This window comes from Euprymna scolopes, chromosome 21 (genome assembly GCF_053919585.1).
Source record: "Euprymna scolopes isolate OS-2025 chromosome 21, ASM5391958v1, whole genome shotgun sequence".
NCBI lineage: Eukaryota > Metazoa > Mollusca > Cephalopoda > Sepiida > Sepiolidae > Euprymna > Euprymna scolopes.
Genome location: NC_136502.1, coordinates 25,553,960 through 25,580,241, shown reverse-complemented (window position 1 = coordinate 25,580,241; position 26,282 = coordinate 25,553,960). Strand labels below are relative to the sequence as shown.

The following is a 26,282-nucleotide window of genomic DNA, read 5'->3' as shown; positions in this document are numbered from 1 at the left end:
GGAGGATTCTGAAAAATGCAAAAAATAAACAATAAAATATGTTTTCAAAACCTTTCCTTGCAAAAAAGAGAAAACTTTTCATGTGTTGTTGTTTTCAAATGAAAAAAAAACCCTTATTACAAAGAAAAATATTTTTATTTATGTTTTCAACAAAAAAAATTTCTTACAAAATATCTTATAATAAATATTACAAAATCAAAAACTTACAAAAAACATTTAAAAACTTTTCTTATAAAAAAAATATGTTTTCGTTACACTTTATTAAAAAAAATATTTATGAAACTCACGGTAGGCTGATATATATTGAGGTATTCTATTTCCATTTTCCTTCACTGTAATTACTATACAATAATTGTTCTTTTTATTTGTAGTGTTTTAAAATTTAATCTGTGCTTGGCATATTCCAGTGGTTTATATAAGCTGCCTGAATATGTCACGGCAACATCATGGAAAAACAGGACATTAAATGAAGAAGTATCAGAAAAAAGAAATCTATAAGAAAAAAATAATAATTTTCCTTCCAACCCCAAAAGTTTATGTATAAAAAGTTCTTTCAAATGAAAATACAAGTAATCATTTGCATTACAAAAAATAAGATTTTTTCATTTCAAAATTTAAAGTATTAGATATTCTAGAAAGATTTTTATTTGAAAATCATGCACATCTTTGCTTTGACAAAATTTCAACAGATACACGTTTATATCAACAAAGCAAAAACTAATCCAGAGATATATGAATGACACCAATGACAGAATTTATTAATGAGAATTACTAAAGAGTATGAAAAGTGTGTAACTAACAAAATATATGAAAAAGGATATAGTATTAAGTATAAATTTTGACAAACCTGTAGATCTGCTTGAGAAGTCATTCGTGTTTGTGGAAGGGAAGCTGATCTTTGTTGTTGACTGGGAAGCTTTTCTGAAACATGTGCTTCTCTACTGCCATGGGCATTTCTTATTTTATCTGTTTGACTTTTGTTTACATTGACAGCAGTTGGCCAAGATATTCCTTGCTTTGAAGGACACATCAAATGTCTCTGATCACTCATATATCTGCCACTTGGACCAACAACACCCACATTGGCTGGTGCCATTGCATGGGCATATGTGACATTTCTCTGATCATTACAGCGAATGATACATACCGAGATTGAAGCAGTAATGATGACTGCTACAGTCACTGCTACAACCGTAATAATAATGACTGATGTAAGATCAACTTTATCTTCAGTGATTGTATGAACGGCACTTAGCATTTCTGATGTCTTGTTGCTTACAGTCACAGTGAAAAACATACTAGTTGTTGCTGATAGAACTGGGCTACCACTATCCTTGACAACAAACACTAGCTCATAGGAACCAGCATCTTTTTGCGCAAGCACTCGATTGAAAGTTAACAAACCAGTGTACTGGTTGATGGTGAACATCTGCTTGTCATTGCCTCTGATTATTTCATATTTTAGAAATGCATTCTCTTGACTATCTCCATCAGCGGCCTTTACACAAGTGATGTTCTTTGAATGATGCCGGTAATATACAACATCCATGTTATAAGGATTGACACTGGGAAATGTAAAATACGGAGCATTATCATTTTTATCAGTCACTTCAACAATGACGTTGACTGTATTATTGAGAGATGGGATTCCATTATCTTTCACAAATACTTGAAACTTGTAAATGTTTTGAAACTCATGATCCAGTGACATAATGGCTGAAATCATGCCATCATCTTTGATTTTGAAAGGTAAAAACTGTTTGTTATTTGTGAGCAGAGAATAGGTGAGTTTCCCTCCAACTCCCAGGTCTGGGTCTGTTGCATTGATGAAGCCAACAGAAAATCTCGACTTCTCATTCTCTTCAATCAAGAACTTAAATGTCTCCATAGAGAACTGTGGCCTTACATCATTCACATCGGTGACTTTGATGGAGAACTTACTCTTACTTTGCAGTGGAGGAGATCCTTTATCTTGACAGCTGATGATAATTTCATGCTTTGCCTCTCTTTCTCTATCCAATGCTTTTTTCACAATTACTTGGTATTTCTTAGTGTCGAGACTTTGTAGTTTAAATTTATCATAATGCAGATTGCAACTCACTTCTCCATTTTGTCCAACATCATGATCAGTCACTTTTACATATGCAATGGAACTTCCCACCTCAATGTCTTCAGAAACTGATGTTGAATCTTTACCTGATGCTGCCAGGAACTTTAGGTGTATTTTGGGAGGATTATTTTGCTGATTAATTACATTTACTAAAACCATTGCAAGTGAAGTTATTGGAGGCATTCCTCCATCTTTTGCTTCCACATATAAATTATGAGTCTGTACATTGCCTAATGTATATTTTTTCTCCAAAAACACCTGTCCAGTTTGTTGATTTAATTTAAAATGATTTTTAGCAACATCAGAAGTTTTTGTACTGAAATGATAAGTGACTCTTCCATTTTTACCAGAATCTAAATCTGTGGCAGATAAAGTTGCAATGGAAGAAGTTTCACTTGGTTTATTTTTTATAGAAACATTGTAAACGTTTTGGGAGAAAATGGGTGGGTTATCATTAATATCTGTTACTGTAATATGTACAAATAAAATGGATGTTTTAGATGGAGTCCCTCCATCTTTGGCAATCACTTGTAACTTGTAAGCATCCTTAACTTCTCTATCCAACATCTTTTCCAATTCTATATTTAAATCAGAAGTTCCGTCCACTTTTTTAGCTACGGACATTTTGAATGGCTCATCTTTGTTTTTTTTCAATTGATATGAAATAAGAGAATTCATAGCGCCAATATCTTTATCTTTCGCATTTGGAATAGTTTTTCTGATTCCAATTCGATCACCCTCAGAATATTCAATGTTAACTTGTTTATCAGGAAATTCAGGCTGATGGTCATTAACATCCTGAATTATTACTTTAATTTCTAATATCTTCATAATTCTTTTAGATTTCTGTACAGCAACATCCACCATTACAAAACATTCTTTGTTAGAAGTACATAGTGACTCGGCATCCAATGTTTGTGCTGTATAAAGTTTTCCTGTATTTTTAGAAATCCGGAATAATGGAGAGCTGCTTGTTCCATCTTGTTCCATAAGACTGAATGCAATGAGATTTTGATCTTGTATGGCCACATCATCCATCACGTTAGAATCAGCGGCAATGTCACCAAGGTAAGTGCCAGGACTTTTCCCCTCTTCTATTTTGAATGTTAAATCCACAGCACCACAATAGTGTAGAAAAAACAATAGTAAACCTATTTTACATGAATTTTTTGTTATCAAATAGGAATTCATTTTATGTATTTTTGTTAAAAAAATATAATTGAATCTGAAAAAGAAAAAAAAGAAACTTATATTTAACATACATTTGATCATTTTATAATAACTATAAAACAATTACTCTTTTGTCAGTGGAATTCATCTTAATAAAAAAACGGATTTATTTTAATTCATACTTTCTTGTTTATAGTTTATGTTTAAATAAAGATATTGTTTCGAATATTGTAAAATAAATTTAATATAAATTATAAATAAAAAATCAGAATGTTTCTTTTAAATCAAAATATATTTTGAACTGAAAATGCTATTTTAAGAAATTAATGAGAAAATATCAGTTCTTCTAGCATAATACTGTGGCCATCTTTAATTTCTCTTTGTTTACTGCTTGCCTCATTTTCTATTCTTCTTCAGTAAATATTGAGCATTTTATACTTTATTCTTGTATGCATAAAACGTTGACTACAAATTATATTGAAATGAAACTAAAATGTTTTTTTATACAAATGAACCATTTGTATAGTCACTTAAAATATATCATAATGAAAAATCGAATCTTTTGTGGCAATTTCTTTTTATACAAAAATCTTCATATATTCATGAAATTAGCAAATAAATCATAATTGTATACACACATAAACTTAGCAATTGTTTTCTTTTTTGTTTCATATAAAACAAAATCTGTGAAGCTTAAAAAAGAGACTAAAAAAAAGTATTTACCTTTGTTATTATTTCTTCTAAAGATTGTGCTGAGCTTGAAGCTTAACCAGAAGTAAAACCTCTCCTGCTGCTGTTATTGTTATTTTTGTATGAACATAATTCACAGTTTGGCTACATGCTTTCTTTGATTGGTGAAAAAAAGGAGCGTGTAGTCCTAATGTATATGCTGTGTGTTTAATGGCTGCTACTCTAAGCAATGACTGCTGTGTATCGTGGAGGAAATGGAAAGACTTCACCTATTACTTGATTTTTAAATGGCAATATATTCAGTTATCCAATTTTTTAAGACACATTTTATGCTTACCAATGAAAAGGGATAAACTTTTGAAAAAAAAACATGTATATAATACCATGATTCCGTTCATTAAATAAGGTATATTTTTGTTTTATTATTTTTCTCTCAATTAACGTGTGTGTGTGTGTGTGTGTGTGTGTGTGTGTGTGTGTGTGTGTGTGTGTGCTAGTTAGCACATTCACTGATTTATTTATACTTTATAAATAAATTCAAAATGATATTGAGAAAATTTGATATGAAAAAAGCTTTTTCTAATAGATTTTGACACAATTTATTCACAATTTAAGAAAATTACAATATTAGATTTTTTTTTTTTTGTATTACAATTTCAGTTCACTGAAAAGTATTATCTATAATTAGTTTGTGAAAGACATAAAAACTGAAGTGAGTCCATTCTTCAAATAGGGAATTATTTCTTTTTAATTACAACATTACATAATCACAAGATAGAAAAAATGTTTTTATGTAATTATTGATTTTAAAATGATATTTACAAGTTAATTTTTACCATTAAATAATAGATTCTTTTCAATTTGATTTTTTTTATCTTACCAATCTCAAACTGTTAATGTTGCTGGTGTGGAATTCTACAAATTCATTTTGTGATTTTCATAGAGTCATAATTTTAAATAATTTATATTAATTTCTGTAAATAAATATTGCACAGAAAACAACTACACTTTCCTTAAAAATTATCAACAAAATACATTATTACATCGAATTACATCAAATTAAATATTTATGTATCATTTGTTATTGAATCAAGTGAATTTACACTTTTTTAATTAGCAGAGATAAAATTTTACATTGCACATGCACTACATCTTTATACAACAAAAAAAGATATTTGTATGATATGCGTGAAAATCTTAATGAGGTATAATATGAATGGTGACTTAGGATGTTACAAAAAGAATTAGTGAGGTACTGGGGGTAAAGGCCTTGGGTTCCGATAAATATTTCCCACAGATTGTTGACTTGTATCAGAATAGTTACTCTCTTCTGCCACAGAGTCTTTGTTGTCATTATTTTGTGAAAGGCTTGGTGTATAGAATCCCCTGGCCACAATGGTTGTATCACTTGGGTAGTTGACAGTCTGTCCCAATGGTCTCATCTCTGTTTCTTGTGATGGTTGTCCTCTTCGTTTTGATGGAGAATTACAGTACTGAGTGGTGTATAGTTCTGAAAAGCAAAATGGATTGAAAAAAAAAGTATGGAATATTCTTCAATCTAAAATATAAACTATAAGTTATTTTTATTTTTTTAGTAATAGCTTTTTTTATAATTCTTTAAGCAAATAAGAATTAAGGATATTTTTCTTTTGAAAAACTCATCTTTAAACAATTCTGACATCAGAGAAGCAAATCAGCATAGTGTGTAAACTTGAACTAAATTCTATCTCAGTTATAATTATATAAATGTTAAAATTAAATAAAATTCCCTCCTTTTGTAATGAGCTCATGGTAAAAGGCATGTGAACAAATAATTATTAGATTTTCATTGTCATCTTTTTATACTATTTTGCATGATTTGAAAAATAAAACTCTAATTTTAAATCTTTTTTAATTTAGTTTTTCATGATAAAATCACGCAATTTTGTCGTACATTATTATTTTTTAATTTTTATTTATTGCGGACTATTATCCTCATCTTTTCTTAGTTGTTTCATGACGTTTCGGCCAACTATTCCTCCGGCCTTCGTCAGGTAGTAACCGCGACGGATAGGAACTCTGAATTTCCTGACTGCATTCACTGCAATTACTGCCTTCCGTAGTTGTTGTCGTCTCATCACGTTTTTGCCCAAGTAAGCCTCTGGGCGGCTTTGAGTAGGATTGAAACTGCTATCTTCAGATAATTCTTACCTGGAACCGTAGAGATTCAACGTCTTACTTGTTGACGACAACAACTACGGAAGGCAGTAATTGCAGTGAATGCAGTCAGGAGATTCAGAGTTCTTATCCGTCGCAGTTACTACCTGACGAAGGCCAGAGGAATAGTTGGCCGAAACGTTGTGAAACAACTAAGAAAAGATGAGGATTATAGTCCGCAATAAATAATACTCATCTCAATAATGAATTCCAATTAAATAATATATTATTATTTTGCTCATGAACTTTTGAATAATTTCATTAATCAAAATATCGTTTAAAAAAATAAATTTCTTGTTCACATTTCTGTTGCTAAATGAATTGTGAAAATTTCAACAGTTGATTAATAACAGTTCTTAATCATAAGAGTGGATGCAATTCTTGAAAATCTAACTACTTTATAAATATGCTGCACTTACTTCAAGACTTTATTTCTAATCATTAATTAAAATTTTCACTTGATGTTATCCATGTGTGAATATTAAAAGTAGCAATGATCACAAAAATAAATTTTAAATTTTGCTATAAAAAATATATTTATAAAATATAAATTGATTGTAAACTTTTAGTTTCTGAATGATCAAAATTCATCCATAAATTTTATAAAATACAAGCATATTTAACTGAAAAATAAAAACTTTTCATTTCTCCCAAAATATAGAGTCAACTTTTTTGTTTTCATTGATAAAATTCTGTTAAAAAAAAGCAATGAAATTTGGCATGTATATGTAAAAATTGCTGGTAAAAATCATGAAACTATTAAAAAGAAGATTTCTTAACATTTGAACATCTCATATAAGTTTTAATAAATAATTCCCTAATTAAGTTTGTTTAATTTGTAGTTGCTCTCACCTCATCTTCTAAAATAAAGTGCTTAGTTTATCATTCACACAGGGTTTTTTTTTTTTTTCTTTTTTTGGGGAGGAGGGGGCTACTGTTTTTTCTTTTTCTTTTAGACAATTATGAATGGTTTAAGAGAATTTTTGTTTGAATAGAGATTGCCACTCGGACTTAGGGTTAGTGTTATGATTAAAGAGGGTCTTCAAAGAGATTAAAAGAGCTTGTAACAGACCTAGGATTAAAGGTAAGATTATGGGAGTTGTTTTGAGGGGGGGTCACTTGAATTTAGGGTTAGAGTATAGTTATGAAAGTATATTTTAAATTGAAATTGAATTTTCATGAAAAATTATGCTATCTACTTAATTTTCTGTCAATTTCAACTAAAAGCAATGTTGTCTACTTCATTGTCGTTTTGCAATTAGTAATATATCACTGCATAAAACATGGACTTTCATGATTTTATGATTGATTAAAATGCCATTATTTTAGATGGAAATGTAACAAGACAGACTGCAGTTATCTCCTCTGTTTATTCTGTTTCTTATTTAAGTATAACTTGCTATTTATTTAAACATTTATTTTCATCTATACATTAATACAATAGCCTGTGTGCTATTTTCTGTGTCACGCTTACATCCGGGTCGCTTAATTGTTATATACTTCCATTTCTTGTAATAAATAATTTTGCCAAGAATTCTTCATGAATTTTCGTTTTGGTTTCACTTATAGCTGATGGCACTCAAGTCCTTTAATTTTTTTATAAATAATTTTGCCAAGAATTCCTCATAAGTTTTGGTTTCAATTTTGCTAATGGCACTCTAATAATCTATTTTCTAAAAATAATTTTATCAAGAATTCTTCATAAGTCTTGGTTTAGGTTTCGATTTTAGCTGATGGCACCTTAGTAATCTATTTTTTTATAAATAATTTTATCAAGAATTATTCATAAGTTTTGGTTTTGGTTTCTATTATAGCTGAAGGAACTAAAGATATACGCACATATATATATTTTCATAAGTTTGGGATTCAGTTTTGATTCAAGCTGATGAATCCAAGTCATATAGATATATTTTTTATTTTTGAAATCGCAACTTTATAATATGTAAAAATTGATACGACATTAACTCTATAATAATATATATGAAATCTGCAAGAATTAAAATATTGTATTGAAGCGTATTTTACAGGCGTACCTGCTACCTTGGGTAAATACTTTTGCAGTTTTAACAAAATAGCTACAATAATATCAGAGCGTCTCCATTTATGCTGAATATCTACAGAATGCCAACATCAATATATTACATATGAATGAGTCCCCTGTGGAATTTCCTCAGGTCCCACTAGTTTACAATTAATTTTCTACTTTATCATTTTTCGTATTTTGGGATATGTTATTAATTTCAGCATGACAATTAATTAGATACCATTGGTTTTACTTAGAATTTAATTTTTTGATTTTCATTCTAATTCTGAAGAATCCCCCAAGCTGCTACTGATGTTGGCTGCTGACAAAAATCAGTTCTTGAGAATGAACAAATTTCTTTTAGTAAAATTTTGTTAATGATGTGCATTTCTGTTAGATTTCAAAAGGAATTTCTGGACAGATATTTATGATAAATATATGAAAAAAATTTAAAACCTGTTTTACCGTTTTAATTGTTGGAAATTTTTTAATGAAAACCTAATGAATTACAACAGTCAAATTTTGATATAACCGATCATAGCCAAATTACTTGACTAATCAATATCATCTTAAAAGGCGTTATTTTCTTCATTTTAGAGTCGAATTTGACCAAATTCCCATAACTGGTTGCTTTGAAATTGTATAAAACATGCAACTCCTCTATTATGTGTTCAACCAAATAGATTTGTGGTTTTACAATGGTCACCATTTTTTTATCTTGCTTATAAAAAGTTATAAAAACAAAATATATACATAAATTTAAAGATAAATCAATTTCCTTTCATTTGATATATGGCTTGACAGGATTTTATGGTTGGTTTTTAGATGCCCCTTCCCTCCTCCAAAAATACATGCTGTTTTAATGACATCTTATGAGCAATGAGCATTGCTATTAAAAGCTTGAATGTCAAATAAAATTTTATTAAAATATGGTCAATAACTTTAAGATGCCTGTATGATTGAACACATTTTGAATTTGTTTTGTTGATAGCATATGGACATTTAATTCATAATGATTGTGAAGTTTGTGCTTTTTTATTTGCAAAAAGAGTATGTTCTACTTCCTTTATGAGCTGTAAAATGGATTAACTAAAAGATTTCAGAAAACCCTAGGCTGTCAAAGCCTATACATCTAGTTAAGAATCTGGAAGATATATATTCTATGCAAGAACTACATTAAGTTTTTTTTACAATATTTTAAATAATTGGACATAATTCTGACAAGACATATATAAAATATGTATGAGATACATTTGAAAGCCAAATTACAATGCAACATTATGAAAAATAAACAAATATTTATTTGTTTAAAATTAATATTTCCTCAGAATTTTATACATTTTTTTTCTTTTTGTTTTCTTTTTTTGCCATGATGTTAAGTTTAAGGGGGAAAAAATCAGTTAGTAAAAAGTCAACATGTCTACCTGCAGTGTTATTTTGAAATGCCGGAAGAATACATTGGCTAATTTTGAAGAAGGAATATAACTCCACAATATTAATTTTAACTAAATAAATATTTGTTTATTTTTCTTAATATTGCGTTCTAATTTGGCTTTCAAACGTATCTCATACATATTTTATTTTTAAATTCAATCAACGCTCTATCACGGAATTCGCAATCCTGACTTATATATACTAGAAGCACTATTAAGAAACCATCTATTAGCAAAATAAATTTCAATAGCAGCAATAATATTCTTCAATGCCTTTAAAAGTAACATAGAACTTATTAATATAATTAATAACATGTGATTAATGGAAGAAGAAAAAAGGCACTCATCTTTATAAATATTCTAAAAATTTTACTAGTAATCATCGCTGACAATAGATCTGGATGTATCTGAAAATATTTCAGTTAAAAGTGACTATGGTAGTTATATCAGCCAGTTCTCTGCCAGAAACAAGAAAACTAATAAGAAAATTGGAAAGGATCAGAACCAAAATATGTAGACAGGAATTGTCTATATTATTTAATAAAACATGCTTAAAGGAAAGAATGCTGCCTAAATATACCTATATATTATATTTTTAACACAGTAAACAATAATTAGGTTTTCTTACATCATGAACACAATTTCAAATGTTAAAAACTAATAATAAAAATGCATATCTATATAACACTAAAATCTGTAAACATTGTGTAGTATTGCTTGTTTGTCATCTTAAGTAGTTAGAGAAATGACATTATGTAAAAAAGAAAAAGAACAGTTGGTTCTATTATTATGTTCATAAATATTTGTATATGTTTGGAAGCAGCAGCTGTACTGTATATGTTTGCTTGAAAGTAGAAGTAGCAATCATAATTGTTGGTTGTTGATGATATATATGATGCTAATAGTCTGTTTGCAATATGTTTATTTGAATTGTTGCAATGTTGCATCCCTGTGCCTGTTTTATATGTACTTTAATGGAATGTGCTCTGATGAAGTTGTACCACTTGTGCCCCCTCAATGCACATACTCCCGACTAATCCAACAAGCAGTAAAATCCCACCCCTTCACTGTTGAGGTTTCTAGATGCCAGAAAACTTTCTATTCTAATAGTTTCTTCCCTCGGATTGCTAGACTTTATACTTCCCTCCCCGTTTCCTGCTTCCCTTACTGTACTAACCTCTAGAAGTGTAAATTTAATATAAACAGACATCTTGCTGCTCAACTCTTACAGTTCCCTGTTAAGATACAATCCCAAATAGTAGCTGCTTATGTCCAAGTAGCAATATGTGTTTGCGGTGAAAAAAAGCATTAAAAGAAAAAAAGCACTAACCGTAACTTTGGATTTCCAAATATTTAATAATATAAAATACTGACCAAATAGGTCAAGGATGGTCTACTTGATAATAAAAAAAATAATGTTGCTGATGAACAAAAATACCAAAAACAACATTAAGATTTACTTACCAGCTGCTTCTTTCTCATTCTGTTCTTGAACTTCTCTTCGATTTTGTCCAAGATCATTGCGAGAAAGCTTTGGTGATTGTTGATTATGGTATTCAGAAGAATTGGCATCAAGGGATTTATTTCTTATATTTCTTGGAAGACTTATCCCTTCTTGAATCTCTCTCTGGTGGGTATAGAAAATCATAAAATATGGTTTATAATTCTATTGCATAACATATATCTTGAGAATAAATAATTTTTTAAAATCTATCTGTATAAAATCTATCTATATAAAAGGCAAGTACGTCCAAGGATGGAGTACTGCTGCCACATCTGGGCAGGAGCTGCTAAAAACAGTCTATCCTGCCTTGACAGAGTACAAAATAGACTTCGTGGCTTGGTGGGGTAAGACCTTTTCTCTTCCCTGCAACTTCTCTCCCACAGAAGAGACATTGCGAGCATGTCTCTGTTTTATCGTTATTTCCATGGCAAGTGCTCGTCTGAGCTCCATTCTCTGGCCCCCCCTCCCGCCAATCTTTCACAAAAACACCCGACTAGTTGAAACCACTGTCAATAATTTTCCCCACTCTTTATCCATGCCTAAATCAAAACGTAGATTCCATGAGCAAAGCTTCTTTCTCAGAACTGCACGACTGTAGAACTCTCTGCTGCTTGCCTGTTTCCACCCCAAATTCAACTTGGATGTCTTCAAGTCCAACACAGACAAATTCCTGATCAACCGCCCCCTTAAGTAATGACACCTTATCAAATCCCCAATACTAACCATTACTACAATACTATCCCACTGATTAGTGTACACAATAACCCTTATCCCCGAGTGGCTCCTGGGCCTTGATAAGTGGTGACCCCCATGTAAAAAAAAAAAAAAAAAATGTAACAGATTAAGCAAATCATTTCATATAATACAAAGAAAGTATACAAAATATATATATTTTTTTTTTTTTTTAGATTGTCAGACTGACTTCCTCATCTTGGTTGTTATAGTCACAACGTTTCGTCCATTTTGCCCTCCGGCCTTCATCAGTTGTTTTGTATCGAACTGGAGAACCGTTTGTTAGGAGTCTCGAAGCCAACCCTTTATTATTATTACGGGGGTACCGTGTTCGGACTCCAGCTAGGCTCTGGGACATAGTTGCTGATTCCTAGTGACATATGGCCGAGTGGTCTTAGATGTTGTATCAAAGTTTACAGTTACCCAAAGGTGCTGAGTTCAATCCTGAACGAAGGCAGTGAAAAGTAACATTCAAAACAAAGAATCAGCAACTATGCAAAACGGCCAAAACGTTGTGACTATAACAACCAAGATGAGGAAGTCAGTCCGACAATCTCAATAAATGAAAACACCTCATCTCAAAAATACAGACAATTACTATACAAAATATAGACAAAGAATAGAAAAGGAGTGATGGAAGATTCTAAAGGAATAATATTACATTAGTAAACTAATTCAACATTAAAAAACATAAAAACAATATAATAATTAGTAAGGAGTAAATCTATATATCTAATAATTCAATTCAGATTAATGAAAAAAAAATTTTTCATAATCATAAAAACATGTTTAAAAAAACTTACCTCAGATTCATTTATTGATGATGATTGTTGCTGTGGAAGAGAAGCTGATCTCTGTTGCTGACTGGGAAGCTTTTCTGCAGGATGTGCTTCTCTACTGGTTGGGTTTATATGTGCACTTCTTATTTTATCTGGTTGGCTTTTGTTTACATTGACAGCAGTTGGCCAAGATATTCCCTGCTTTGAAGGGCACATCAAATGTCTCTGATCACTCATATATCTGCCACTTGGACCAACAACACCCACATAGGCTGGTGCCATTGCATGGGCATATGTGACATTTCTCTGATCATTACAGCGAATGATACATACCGAGATTGAAGCAGTAATGATGACTGCTACGGTCACTGCTACAACCGTAATAATAATGACTGATGTAAGATCAACTTTATCTTCAGTGATTGTATGAACGGCACTTAGCATTTCTGATGTCTTGTTGCTTACAGTCACAGTGAAAAACATACTAGTTGTTGCTGATAGAACTGGACTACCACTATCCTTGACAACAAACACTAGCTCATAGGAACCAGCATCTTGTTGCGCAAGCACGCGATTGAAAGTTAACAAACCAGTGTACTGGTTGATGGTGAACATCTGCTTGTCATTGCCTCTGATTATTTCATATTTTAGAAATGCATTCTCTTGACTATCTCCATCAGCGGCCTTTACACAAGTGATGTTCTTTGAATGATGCCGGTAATATACAACATCCATGTTATAAGGATTGACACTGGGAAATGTAAAATACGGAGCATTATCATTTTTGTCAGTCACTTCAACAATGACGTTGACTGTATTATTGAGAGATGGGATTCCGTTATCTTTCACAAATACTTGAAACTTGTAGATGTTTTGAAACTCGTGATCCAGTGACATAATGGCTGAAATCATGCCATCATCTTTGATTTTGAAAGGTAAAAACTGTTTGTTATTTGTGAGCAGAGAATAGGTGAGTTTTCCTCCAACTCCGAGGTCTGGGTCTGTTGCATTGATGAAGCCAACAGAAAATCTCGACTTCTCATTCTCTTCAATCAAGAACTTAAATGTCTCCATAGAGAACTGTGGCCTTACATCATTCACATCGGTGACTTTGATGGAGAACTTACTCTTACTTTGCAGTGGAGGAGATCCTTTATCTTGACAGCTGATAATAATTTCATGCTTTGCCTCTCTTTCTCTATCCAATGCTTTTTTCACAATTACTTGGTATTTCTTAGTGTCGAGACTTTGTAGTTTAAATTTATCATAATGCAGATTGCAACTCACTTCTCCATTTTGTCCAACATCATGATCAGTCACTTTTACATATGCAATAGAACTTCCAATTTTTATTCTTTCAGAAACTGATGTTGAATCTTTTCCTGATGCTGACAAGAACTTGAGATGAATAATTGGAGGATTATTTTGTTGATTGATTACATTCACAAGTACTTTTGCCAGTGATTGTAATGGAGGAATCCCACCATCATGAACTTCAATATATAAATTGTATGTAATCATTTTACTTAATTTAAATTTTTTCTCGAGAAAAATCTGTCCAGTTTGTTGATTGAGTTTAAAATGACTTTTAGCAATATCATTTGTTTTTGTACTGAAATGATAAGTGACTCTTCCATTTTTACCAGAATCTAAATCTGTGGCAGATAAAGTTGCAATAGAAGAAGTTTCACTTGGTTCATTTTTGATTGTGACATTATAAAGATTTTGAGAAAAGATAGGTATATTATCATTGATATCTGTGACTGAAATGTGAACAAGTAAAATGCTTTCTTTAGATGGTGTCCCTCCATCTTTAGCAATTACTTTAATTAAGTAAGAATCTTTTATTTCTCTGTCGAGTCGTTCTTCTAGAGTGATACTCAAATCAGAAGTTCCATCAACTTTTTTGAAAATGAATAATGTGAATGGTTCATTTTTATTTTTACTGAGTTTATATGTTATCTGTGAATTAATAACTCCCACATCTTTGTCGATTGCATTTGGGATAGATACTTTTTTTCCGATAGCCGTATCTTCAGCAAATTCAATATTAACTTGTTTATCAGGAAATTCTGGTTGATGATCATTCACATCTTCAATTATTACTTTGATTTCTAATATTCTACTGATTGTACTTCCTTTCTGAACAGCAACATCAACCATCACAAGACATTCTTTTTCAAATGTACATAAAGATTCAGCATCCAATGTTTGTGCTGTATAAAGTTTTCCTGTATTTTTAGAAATCCGGAATAATGGAGAGCTGCTTGTTCCATCCTGTTCCATAAGACTGAATGCAATGAGATTTTGATCTTGTATGGCTACATCATCCATCACATTAGAATCGGCAGCAATGTCTCCAAGGTAAGTGCCAGGACTTTTACCTTCTTCAACTTTGAATGTGAGATCAACACTTTGACAAATTTGAAGAATTGAAAACACCATGTATATTCCTAGTAACATCTTTCATGTGTAAAATCGTATTTTCTTTAAAGATTTTTATGTCAGAATGTTGTGATCTGAAAAATTAGATATAAATATAATAGCTTATATATTCCCAACCATCATTGTTTAGATTAAAATATACATGTATAATGAAATTCATTTTCGAATTCAAATAGAATTCAATAATGAAAAGAAATAAAATTAGTTCTGATATTTCTAAATCAAATTTTCAATAATTTTGATTTAATCAATTTTAAAATAAAAACAGTCTTTTGGCCATCTTCAAACATTTTAATTTTGTTTGCATTGAATTTTATTCATAGCTTTGATAGCTTTTTCTTGCTATACATCCTGCTTATAGTTGTTAGGAAAATATTTCAGATACATTATATCAATTATTATGATTTGTTTTACAATGTAATTTTTTTTATTCATAAAACGGAAATTTTATCATTAACTTCCTTTGTCTTGAATCTTTTAATTTATCTCTCTTACAGATATAAGAATATCAGATATTTAAACATTTTTAAATGATATATAGACTTGATAAAATTATACTTTAGAGGGATAATTTTTTTATAATTTTAATAAATATAGTATTCTATGATGGCAGAAAAATACAATGATATCTTCCTTTGTCTATAAATAACTAGAGATAAAAGAACATATTATCATTGTTACTACATTAATATTAAAAATAAAAAGAAAAAGTCTTTAAAATTTGTTTACTTACTTCTTTGTTCACTTCTTTGAATAGAGTTGAAACTGAAGCTGATTTCTGCAGTTGTTATGCGAAAAAATATCAATCAGCAGAATGTGTAGTTGCCTACATATGTCAAGGGGTGAAAGAAAGCAGTAGTCCTAGTGATTGTGTTTTGTGTATAATGGCTACAACTGTAAATGAGGGCTGCTGGTTTTTTGACAAAAGACTCATAGCCTCGCAGTTACTCATTTGTATTAATTTATTGTTAAATTTTATTTTTTTTATTTTTAATACTTCCAAATATTTACATAAATGAAAAAAAAATGGATTAGCTGTGCTAGTAGTAAAAAAAATTAGAAAAATAAATTTGTTCCCAAAATGCTTTAAATAAGTTTTGTTATTCCTCCATCAAGGTAATCTATTTTCTTCTTTCCATCAATTATTAATATGTAAATATCTCAAACAAAAATTATAGTGTCTAAGATTGAAGCCTAAGTATACATAATTGGTTTAATTAAATTTTAACAAGATCAAGTAAATCCTGAAATAATAATATGTAAAATAAATATTTATTTTTATAGAAAGCATACAGTTTTATTAATTATTATAGATTGCAGTAATTTCAGTAGAACAGAGGGTGGAATAAAAGAGAATTTCTAACTAACATTCTAGTTTTAGAACAGAACTAATACAAAACATTTTTTTCATATCTGAAATCACTGTATGGTATATATTTTTAAAATTAGTTTATATTATTTGTTCTATTATAGTAAAATTGCACCATTCTTTGAAAATGTAGTACATTATAAGGTAAGTGAAATTCAATTTTCTAATTTTTTTTAATCATTTTATATATGGATATATTAACTTTTATATAGTTCTTGTTAATCATTTAAAAATAAAGTAAATGCAATTCTAAGTATATTTTGCTATAAAAAATAATGTTTTACAATCTTTGATAGTGTTAATTTTGTTACTTCATTAATAGTTGTCATTCTTTTGAGAATGTATTGCTTAAAGAAATTCAATTCCATCTTTGAAAGGTCAAATTAATAAAACATTTGAACATGAAAGAGAAAAAATCTAAATATTATAGAATAATTTTGATGAGAATTTTTCTGAATTAATTTATATTCACTTGTGTTGTAAGAAAAATGAGTGTAGATGGCAATATTTAAAAAACCACTAGACCTTTTGCATTTATCAATTAAATATTCTTTACACATGATAAATATTCTTTACCTATGATAAATAAATACTTTACCTATGATTATGTATTTCAGTTGGAATAAATATAATTTTACTGTGGAACTGGGGGTAAAGGTCTTGGATTTCTATAAATATTTCCTGTTGATGGGAGACTTATATCGGAAGAATTACTATCTTCTGTCACAGAGTCTTTGTTGTCATTGTTTTGTGAAATTGTTGGTGTATAGAATCCCCTGGCCACAATGGTTGTATCACTTGGATAGTTGACAGTCTGTCCCAATGGTCTCATCTCTGTCTCTTGTGATGGCTGTCCTCTTTGTTTTGATGGAGAATTGCAGTACTGGGCAGTGTAGACTTCTGGAATAGAAAAATAAAATAATTACTAATCAAACAAATATAACTATCTAAAGAGACAATGAAATTAAATAGTATTGTACTAATGAAGGTAAAGCAGTTTATGAATATTATTCAAAGAATATGTTTTATTACATGATTTTGTTCACAAAGTTAGTTTAACTAAAAGTTTTAAAATTAAAAATTTAACTTAATTTTAAAATACAAATTTAAATTAGAATCATTTAAATGATGTGACACAAAAATGCATTTCAAGTTACATACAGTGATTATATATATTGTTTTATTATAGCATCGATTACATATCTTCCCATTGAAATGGATGAATTTCTCACTTATCATTGGAAAATTTACAATCAGAGAGGTTTGAGTAAGGTGAAGTTTAAACATATGTTTGTGGGATAGAGGAAGTGTAATAATCTGGACTATTTAAGCAAAATTTTAAATTTTGGGGACATTGAACATGAAAATATAACTTTAATTAACCCCAACACTAATCCAAACTCCAGATTAGTCAAGAATACTGGATTAGTTTCGCCTTATGGATACAGAAGTGATGCTTGATAATGCCGAGATTAGGGTCAAGATTTTTAAAATTTGGCTATGCCTCAGTATTACTTAGGTAGCAGTCAAGATGATGTTTTAGATTGTAGGATAAATTTCAATATTAAAAATTACAAATATTATCACAAACCATTGAAAATATTATAAAAAATGGTTACCTTTGCTCTTCTACACTATTTCATTTGAAAATGGGTTATCATTAATGCTTGATAGGAAGTGGATGGTCATTTTTATGTAAAATTTATACGGGAAAATGATCCCTCACTCTAAAGGCTAAATTGTTTGGGTTTGTTTTTTTCTTGCAGATATTTATCCTATGATATCAATAAAAAAACTTGGAATTTCATTTTTTTTTTTTTTTTACGAAATAAGCCTAAATCTGACTATTTCATAATTCTAAATAACAAAAATATAATTAAAAACTGATAATAATTTTATTCTGATAGTGTCATAGTCGATAAATGTTTTTTTGTTTTTTTTCTTGATTTAGGAGCACAAATCGGTCATAAAACTTTTTTTTTTACCTATAAAATTTTAATGTTGCAAGAAACTATGTTGGAATATATAGTTTAAAGGTTTTAAAATCACTTTCAAGTTTCTTTAGACCATAGAAATCTATGTACACCTATTTTTCATCTATAATAATACAGGAAAAGTGTCTGGAAATTGTATTATTGCTTAATTCGGAGCTTTCAACATTTGAAAGTGATTTGGAAGCATTTAAACTGGCGAATAAAAAGTAATTTCTGACTAGATTGATATTCTCTAGGCAAAAGAATTCCATTCATAAATCTATTATCAGAATTTCAATTAGTGTAATCATTTTACATTCGATTTACATAACGAACTGATCTGCTATTTCTGAATTAAGTATAAAATGATTTTTTTTTTACTTTAAAATTTGCTGTGTGCAACTCTTCCCCCTCCCCCGTTTTTAATTACTTCACTTTTTATATAAATATGTGAACATTAGCCACTTACACATATTTTGAGAATGATTTAATGGAAAAATAAACCTGATTCTATGTTTCTAAATTTTTTAGATGAGGATTGATAATTTGTGTCATTTTGATTATTCAGACTACTGTTCTCATCTTGAGAGTTATTTTCATAATGTTTCGGTCAATGTAACCTTCGAGCTTCTTCAGGTGTTTCTTGTCTTTACTTATCCCTCTTTTTGCCAAGTCCTTTTTTTATTACTTCCTCCCATATTTGCCTTAGTCTTCTTCTGTGAATCAGATCTGCTACTTTAACTGTTTTACATCTACTGACCCAAGAATTCTCATCCATTTTTTCAACATGGCCATACCATCAAATTCTTCTCATAGTCTAATGTTATTAATTTGATGAATGCTAATTGAATCAAATCTATTTTTATTTCTTAATTTTCTACTCAGCAACATTCATTAAAATATAGTTTTTCCATCATGTTTCTGTTAAGTGCTACTTGTTTCCAGTATCCAAAATTTAGTGTATCTTTTTCAGTTTTTTTTTTGTTTTGTTTTTTTTTTGTTTTTTTTAATTTTTAATCACCTCAGATAAGGTACACTGCTTCTGAGATGCAAGGGACTACTGTGAAACAGGAGCATCCTACGTGGGGAGTTGTGCAGCAAGATATCTGTTCACATTACATTTAAATTTCTGCTTGTTAGCATAGACAGGAAACGGGAAGCAGTGAAAAACTTTCAAAGTCTAGCAGTTCGAGGAAATAAGTTATTAGAGTAGAAAGCCTTTCAGCATTTAAGGACGTCTATGAAGGATGAAGTTTTTTGATTGTCAAGTTGACCAGGAGTATTTACCTTAAGGAAACATCAGTTCATCAAATTCATCGGAGCACATTCCATTTAAGTACTTATAAAACAATAATAAGGATGCAATATTGTGGCAATGGAACAGGGGCTGGAGCTTTGTAGATGGTGTGAGATCTATTAGATTAAAGGTTCTTCTTTGCATTGTGTCTACGAGAGAGAAGCTAGTGGTTTATGTATCAGCCCAAATGCAACAACAATACTCCGTGTGTGGGAAAGTGTTGATTTTGCAGAGATAAAGGATACTAGCAGATGTGAGACGCTTTCTAGTACAGTAGAGCCAGCCTGCTTTCCATATAACAGCTTTGACAATGCTGTCTATGTATTTGTTTCAATTCGTATTACATGTGAATCTTGAATCAATTTCACCATGAAGATCATTTATAAAACTCAGGAGTAATAAAGGTACAAAAATCAACCCTGTGGGACACACCCACATTAATCTTATGTTGTTTAGATTACAGGCATCAAAGACAACGTAGATCTTTCTTTTGGCTAAAAAAAACTCTAGTTATATTAAATATTTGCCCAGTAATACCATACAAATTTATTTTCATGACAAGATCTTCATGTCAGACCTTGTCAAAAGATTTGGATATATCAAACACTGCAGTATATATATATATATATAATGTCATGTGTATACCTTTTTATGTTTTTTTTTTTTCTGTAAAGCATCTTTTATTAATTGTTTTCAAAAATTATTTTTTGTTTCATGATTTTATAATAAAAATGGTGCTCAATGTTTTCAAATTTCAAAATAAATATCTTAATTACCTGTTACCACTTCTCTTTGGTTTAAACTTCCTTCATTTCTTGAATGATGAGGCATTTTTGGAGATCCTGGATTGCTATATTCAAGGGAGGTTACTGCTCTGGATTTATTTTTAATATTAACTGATGGATTTACTTCTTCATTTAGGGATCTCTGAAGATAACAGATAAGAAAAAGTATTGTCAACACAATAGGATGAATAATGAAAACAGAATGAAATGGTTACAAAAATAATGAAAGCATATAAAATATAGTATAAATTTATGGTTTTGAAAATAAAAGAAAATCTTGAATAATTTAAAATCAATTTTAAAAATAAAATATGTTTGAAAAAAGAAAAATAAGATTTATGCCTTTAAAAATTATAATTTATGAATATATAACACTATAAACTTAGAGTATAAATAAATATATAAGTATACCTACATTATGAAGTATTTACATGAAAAAAGCAGAAGGCGTCAATTAAATATAATACTTTTTAATGTTGATATAAATTTAAAAAAAAAAAAAACACTAACCGGAGAATATATCTGGGAAGTAGTTTGAGTTTGAGGTAAAGAAGCTGATCTTTGTTGCTGACTGGGAAGCTTTTCTATAAGGTGTGTATCTCTGCTGGTTTGGTTGTTATGTGCATTTCTTATTTTATCTGGTTGGCTTTTGTTTACATTGACAGTAGTTGGCCAAGATATTCCCTGCTTTGAAGGACACATCAAATGTCTCTGATCACTCATATATCTGCCACTTGGACCAACAACACCCACATTGGCTGGTGCCATTGCATGGGCATATGTGACATTTCTCTGATCATTACAGCGAATGATACATACCGAGATTGAAGCAGTAATAATAACTGCTACGGTCACTGCTACAACTGTAATAATAATGACTGATGTAAGATCAACTTTATCTTCAGTGATTGTATGAACGGCACTTAGCATTTCTGATGTCTTGTTGCTTACAGTCACAGTGAAAAACATACTAGTTGTTGCTGATAGAACTGGGCTACCACTATCCTTGACAACAAACACTAGCTCATAGGAACCAGCATCTTGTTGCGCAAGCACCCGATTGAAAGTTAACAAACCAGTGTACTGGTTGATGGTGAACATCTGCTTGTCATTGCCTCTGATTATTTCATATTTTAGAAATGCATTCTCTTGACTATCTCCATCAGCTGCCTTTACACAAGTGATGTTCTTTGAATGATGCCGGTAATATACAACATCCATGTTATAAGGATTGACACTGGGAAATGTAAAATACGGAGCATTATCATTTTTATCAGTCACTTCAACAATGACGTTGACTGTATTATTGAGAGATGGGATTCCATTATCTTTCACAAATACTTGAAACTTGTAAATGTTTTGAAACTCATGATCCAGTGACATAATTGCTGAAATCATGCCATCATCTTTGATTTTGAAAGGTAAAAACTGTTTGTTATTTGTGAGCAGAGAATAGGTGAGTTTCCCTCCAACTCCCAGGTCTGGGTCTGTTGCATTGATGAAGCCAACAGAAAATCTCGACTTCTCATTCTCTTCAATCAAGAACTTAAATGTCTCCATAGAGAACTGTGGCCTTACATCATTCACATCGGTGACTTTGATGGAGAACTTACTCTTACTTTGCAGTGGAGGAGATCCTTTATCTTGACAGCTGATGATAATTTCATGCTTTGCCTCTCTTTCTCTATCCAATGCTTTTTTCACAATTACTTGGTATTTCTTAGTGTCGAGACTTTGTAGTTTAAATTTATCATAATGCAGATTGCAACTCACTTCTCCATTTTGTCCAACATCATGATCAGTCACTTTTACATATGCAATAGAACTTCCAATTTTGATTCCTTCAGAAACTGATGTTGAATCTTTTCCTGATGCTGACAAGAACTTGAGATGAATAATTGGAGGATTATTTTGTTGGTTGTTCACATTAACAATAACCATTGCAAGAGATTCGTGTGGTGGAATCCCACCGTCTTTAGCTTCAACGTATAGATGTTGTGTCATAATATTTCCTAATGTAAATTTTTTCTCAAGGAAAATCTGTCCAGTTTGTTGATTGAGTTTGAAATGACTTTTAGCAACATCAGATGTTTTTGTACTGAAATGATAAGTGACTCTTCCATTTTTACCAGAATCTAAATCTGTGGCAGATAAAGTTGCAATAGAAGAAGTTTCACTTGGTTTGTTTTTGATAGACACATTGTAAACATTTTGGGAGAAAATTGGTGGGTTATCATTTATATCCAATACTGAAATATGCACATGTAAAGTACTTTCTCTTTGTGGTTTTCCTCCATCTTTAGCAATCACATGGATTAAGTAGGAATCCTTTTCTTCTCTATCAAGTCCTTCTTTCAAGGTTATGCTCAAGTCTGCTGTTCCATCAACCTTTTTAGAAATTGTCAATATAAATGGTTCATTTTTGATCTTTTTTAAAGAATATGTTATTAGTGAATTGATATGGCTCACATCTTTGTCTATAGCATTTGGAATAGAAACTTTTTCACCAACTGCAACATTTTCATCAAATTCAACATTTACTTGTTTATCAGGAAATTCTGGTTGATGATCATTCATGTCTTGGATTATAACTTTAATTTCCAATATTTTACTGATTGTATTTTCTTTTTGTACAGCAACATCAACCATTACGAAACATTCTTTATTAAATGTACATAAAGATTCAGCATCCAATGTTTGTGCTGTATAAAGTTTTCCTGTATTTTTAGAAATCCGGAATAATGGAGAGCTGCTTGTTCCATCCTGTTCCATAAGACTGAATGCAATGAGATTTTGATCTTGTATGGCCACATCATCCATCACATTAGAATCGGCAGCAATGTCTCCAAGGTAAGTGCCAGGACTTTTACCTTCTTCTACTTTGAATGTCAGGTCTGCACAATAAGAAAAGTGCACCATGTACAGAAGAATCCATACAGTTTCATACATAGTTCTGATTAAAAATATCTTTCAATACTCAGCATTTAAGAGAAACCTTGTAATTATCTGAAATGAAGAAAAAATATTTACATAAATACAAAATTCAAATAAAACATGTGTTATTTAATTAATATTATTCACAGAAAATATACTTGTTACAGGTTCAGGTAACATTCTTAGTGATAAAATTGAAATGATTCTTTTCCAACAGAATTTCTTTTTAATCTTATCAATATTAATATATATTTTCATTTTCTTAAAATGTCCTATACTATAGGCAATATGAATAGTGATAGTCACATGTTCACCATTATCTTTTCTAATCTTTCTTTAAGTCTTTCCTTGTCATAAAAAAAGAGAATTTCTAAATGGATTTCTATCCTAATTAGTACATTACTCTTATCTTATAGTAAAAATCTATGCTCATAGGTTGTATAAAGAATTCAGTTAAAAATTAAGAAGGCCAGAAGATCATAACAACTAAAATAGTATGACATTAGCAAACAAAAAATAACATTAGTTTCCTTATCTCAAACATTTTCTGATTGCCTAAAATAGTCAATGATAGGATGAAATAGGAATCATTTGATTTTAAAAAATCTATTTTAATAAGTAATGCATTTGATAATAATAATAAATATCCAAACCTTTTTCAATCCTCTTTAAATATTATAATCGGTGAAAATATTTAATAAAGAATCTGTTTGAATAAATTTCCACTAAATAATTCTCACATTAATGATACATAATCAATCATAAAGTTTAGTCACATAAATCATTAAAAAATACATAAAAGCATTTTTTTTATAATCTTAAATTATACACGAAAACTGAAACATTTTAATGCATTGTAATTGCATCATTGTAAAGCAATCATGATACTTAGTTTCACTACCTTTTCTGCAGTAGTAGTTTATAAATTTCAAAAGGAATTCAATAATCTTGTTCTTATGTTTTTTTCTGAAATGTGAAGAATATGTACATAAAGCTAAGATTGTGAGTCCACACGTTAATTATCAATAGTTGATGTCTGAGCCAAATCAATGATATTTGGAATTAGCAGGCTCCTAGTATGTTTTAACCTGGTTTTAAATAAATCATTTTTTTTTTTTTTTCTATTATGATACCTAATAAAAGATTGGTTATTTTGTTTAAGTGCATTTTAACTATTATGTCGATAATATTTTTTTAAGTAAATGCTGTACTTGTGTAAATGAATTGTTAGAAGAACAGTAGTTATATGTTTTAAGCCATTAATGGTTAGAATAAGGCGGTTCATACCTTTTTCAAATTTTATTATGTTCAACATACTTGATACTCAAGCTGGGTAAATCTACCAGTTGTTAATAAAACAGAAAATATTTAATCATTTAAATCAAGTTATTTATGTGTTGTTTATTTGTTTGGTTTGTCTTCTTTTTTTCTCTCATTTTTTAAATAATGTTAGCCTGAAAATAAGAAATAATTCATTTTCACTTATGAATATTAGAAGCAATTTAGATAATTTTATGCACCAAGAATTTTAAAATAATCTCAAGCATTTAACGAAACATATTTATTGGTCTCTGCTTACATAGACATATACTGTGAATGCTACTTGGTATATATTTACATCATCACTTATGCTAAGAAAAACAGGTTTTAAATATAAAAAATCAAATCAATTACAAAAGCTACTCACCTTTTGTATTTTTTTCAGTGTTGTAGTTAAAAAAAAACTCCACATGAAATTTATTAGCTAAGAATGTCTATCTTTTGCATGATAGAAAAGGAAAGACAGCAGTCCTAGTGAATGTGTGGTACATAAAATGGCTGCAACAATGAGTGATGAATGTTAGGCTTCTAACACAAAGGAGCTGGAGATTTGAGACACTATTTTGTTTATGAATTTAATTTTTGTTTTAATTCAACAATGTCATTTTTTATAAATAAAATAGACTTAGCTGCTTTTGTATTCTAAAAAGAGGTCATTTTAAAAACAAAAATATTTTTCTCCCAAAATGCAATTCATCAGCTTCTTTCTTAATCGTCTACTATCCTTCTTCCTATCGATATAAACAATAACAGCTTTCACTAACTGTTATTTAAAAACTAGATCCCACACTTCTAATTTTCTTTGTTAAAAATATGCAGTCGTGTTGATCAACTTTAATAGCTCATATTTCAGTGAAATGACTATATGAAATTGCTTATTGCAAATATATGTGTATATAATAAATAATTATTAAAGAGGAAGATATCGACTCATGAATTTTTTTACTTAATTTTAAAAAATTAAAGGTAAGAAAAATTTTTTATTGGTGTGAGAAACTTTTTGTCTACCTTCATTTCAATTTATATTTGATTAAAGATTTATTCAGATTTATATCTTTTTTAAAAAAAAAATTTTTATAATTTAAACGTAGCTATTTATATAAGAATTTGGCTTATATCTAAGTTTATCAATGATTTCATCTTGTTCATTTTCACAATTTTTCCATAAAAATGTCACTTTCATTTAATCTTTGCTGCTAGTGTAGTTTTCATGAAAAATTAATTGAATCTAATTTTTGTTATTTATAGTTCTTAAAATTAAAAATGAATTAAAAAAATTATAAAAAATGATAAGTATCATTTTAATTTTTTTAATAATTGAAATATGTCTTAATAGATATCATAACGTTTATACTGTAACTGTTTGAAATAATTGCATGAGGATTAAAAATGTACATGTTAGTTTTGAAGAGATATTTAATTTGTGATGTTTGTCTTTAAAATGTTTAAGCTTACTGATTTAACCAAAGAACAATGAGCAACACCTAAAAAGAAATTGTGTTAAATTAAAATAATGATATTA

At 29.7% G+C, this 26,282-nt stretch overlaps 3 protein-coding genes across 3 annotated transcripts in view; all 3 read right to left on the bottom strand.

Moving 5' to 3' along the window:
* Positions 1 to 26,282, bottom strand: part of LOC145242749 (protocadherin Fat 4-like) — a 212,420-nt gene that overhangs the window by 168,410 nt on the left and 17,728 nt on the right. Inside the window, exons 6-9 of the mRNA XM_080105891.1 lie at positions 26,216 to 26,244; positions 21,017 to 23,473; positions 20,498 to 20,648; positions 17,089 to 17,351 (exon numbers count right to left, since the gene is read on the bottom strand). Coding sequence (XP_079962017.1) covers positions 17,089 to 17,351; positions 20,498 to 20,648; positions 21,017 to 23,473; positions 26,216 to 26,244 — 2,900 coding nt within the window. The remainder of the gene's footprint in view (positions 1 to 17,088; positions 17,352 to 20,497; positions 20,649 to 21,016; positions 23,474 to 26,215; positions 26,245 to 26,282) is intronic.
* On the bottom strand, positions 576 to 4,183 carry LOC145242954 (protocadherin beta-11-like). The gene is made up of 2 exons (XM_080106065.1): positions 4,004 to 4,183; positions 576 to 3,335 (listed from the first exon to the last, which is right to left on the bottom strand). The coding sequence occupies exon 2, from the start codon at positions 3,299 to 3,301 to the stop codon at positions 698 to 700; it is 2,604 nt and encodes an 867-aa protein (XP_079962191.1). The 5' UTR covers positions 3,302 to 3,335; positions 4,004 to 4,183; the 3' UTR covers positions 576 to 697.
* On the bottom strand, positions 4,545 to 15,984 carry LOC145242915 (protocadherin beta-15-like). Its single transcript, XM_080106027.1, has 4 exons — positions 15,816 to 15,984; positions 12,662 to 15,156; positions 11,087 to 11,249; positions 4,545 to 5,480 (listed from the first exon to the last, which is right to left on the bottom strand). The coding sequence occupies exons 2-4, from the start codon at positions 15,098 to 15,100 to the stop codon at positions 5,215 to 5,217; spliced, it is 2,868 nt and encodes a 955-aa protein (XP_079962153.1). The 5' UTR covers positions 15,101 to 15,156; positions 15,816 to 15,984; the 3' UTR covers positions 4,545 to 5,214.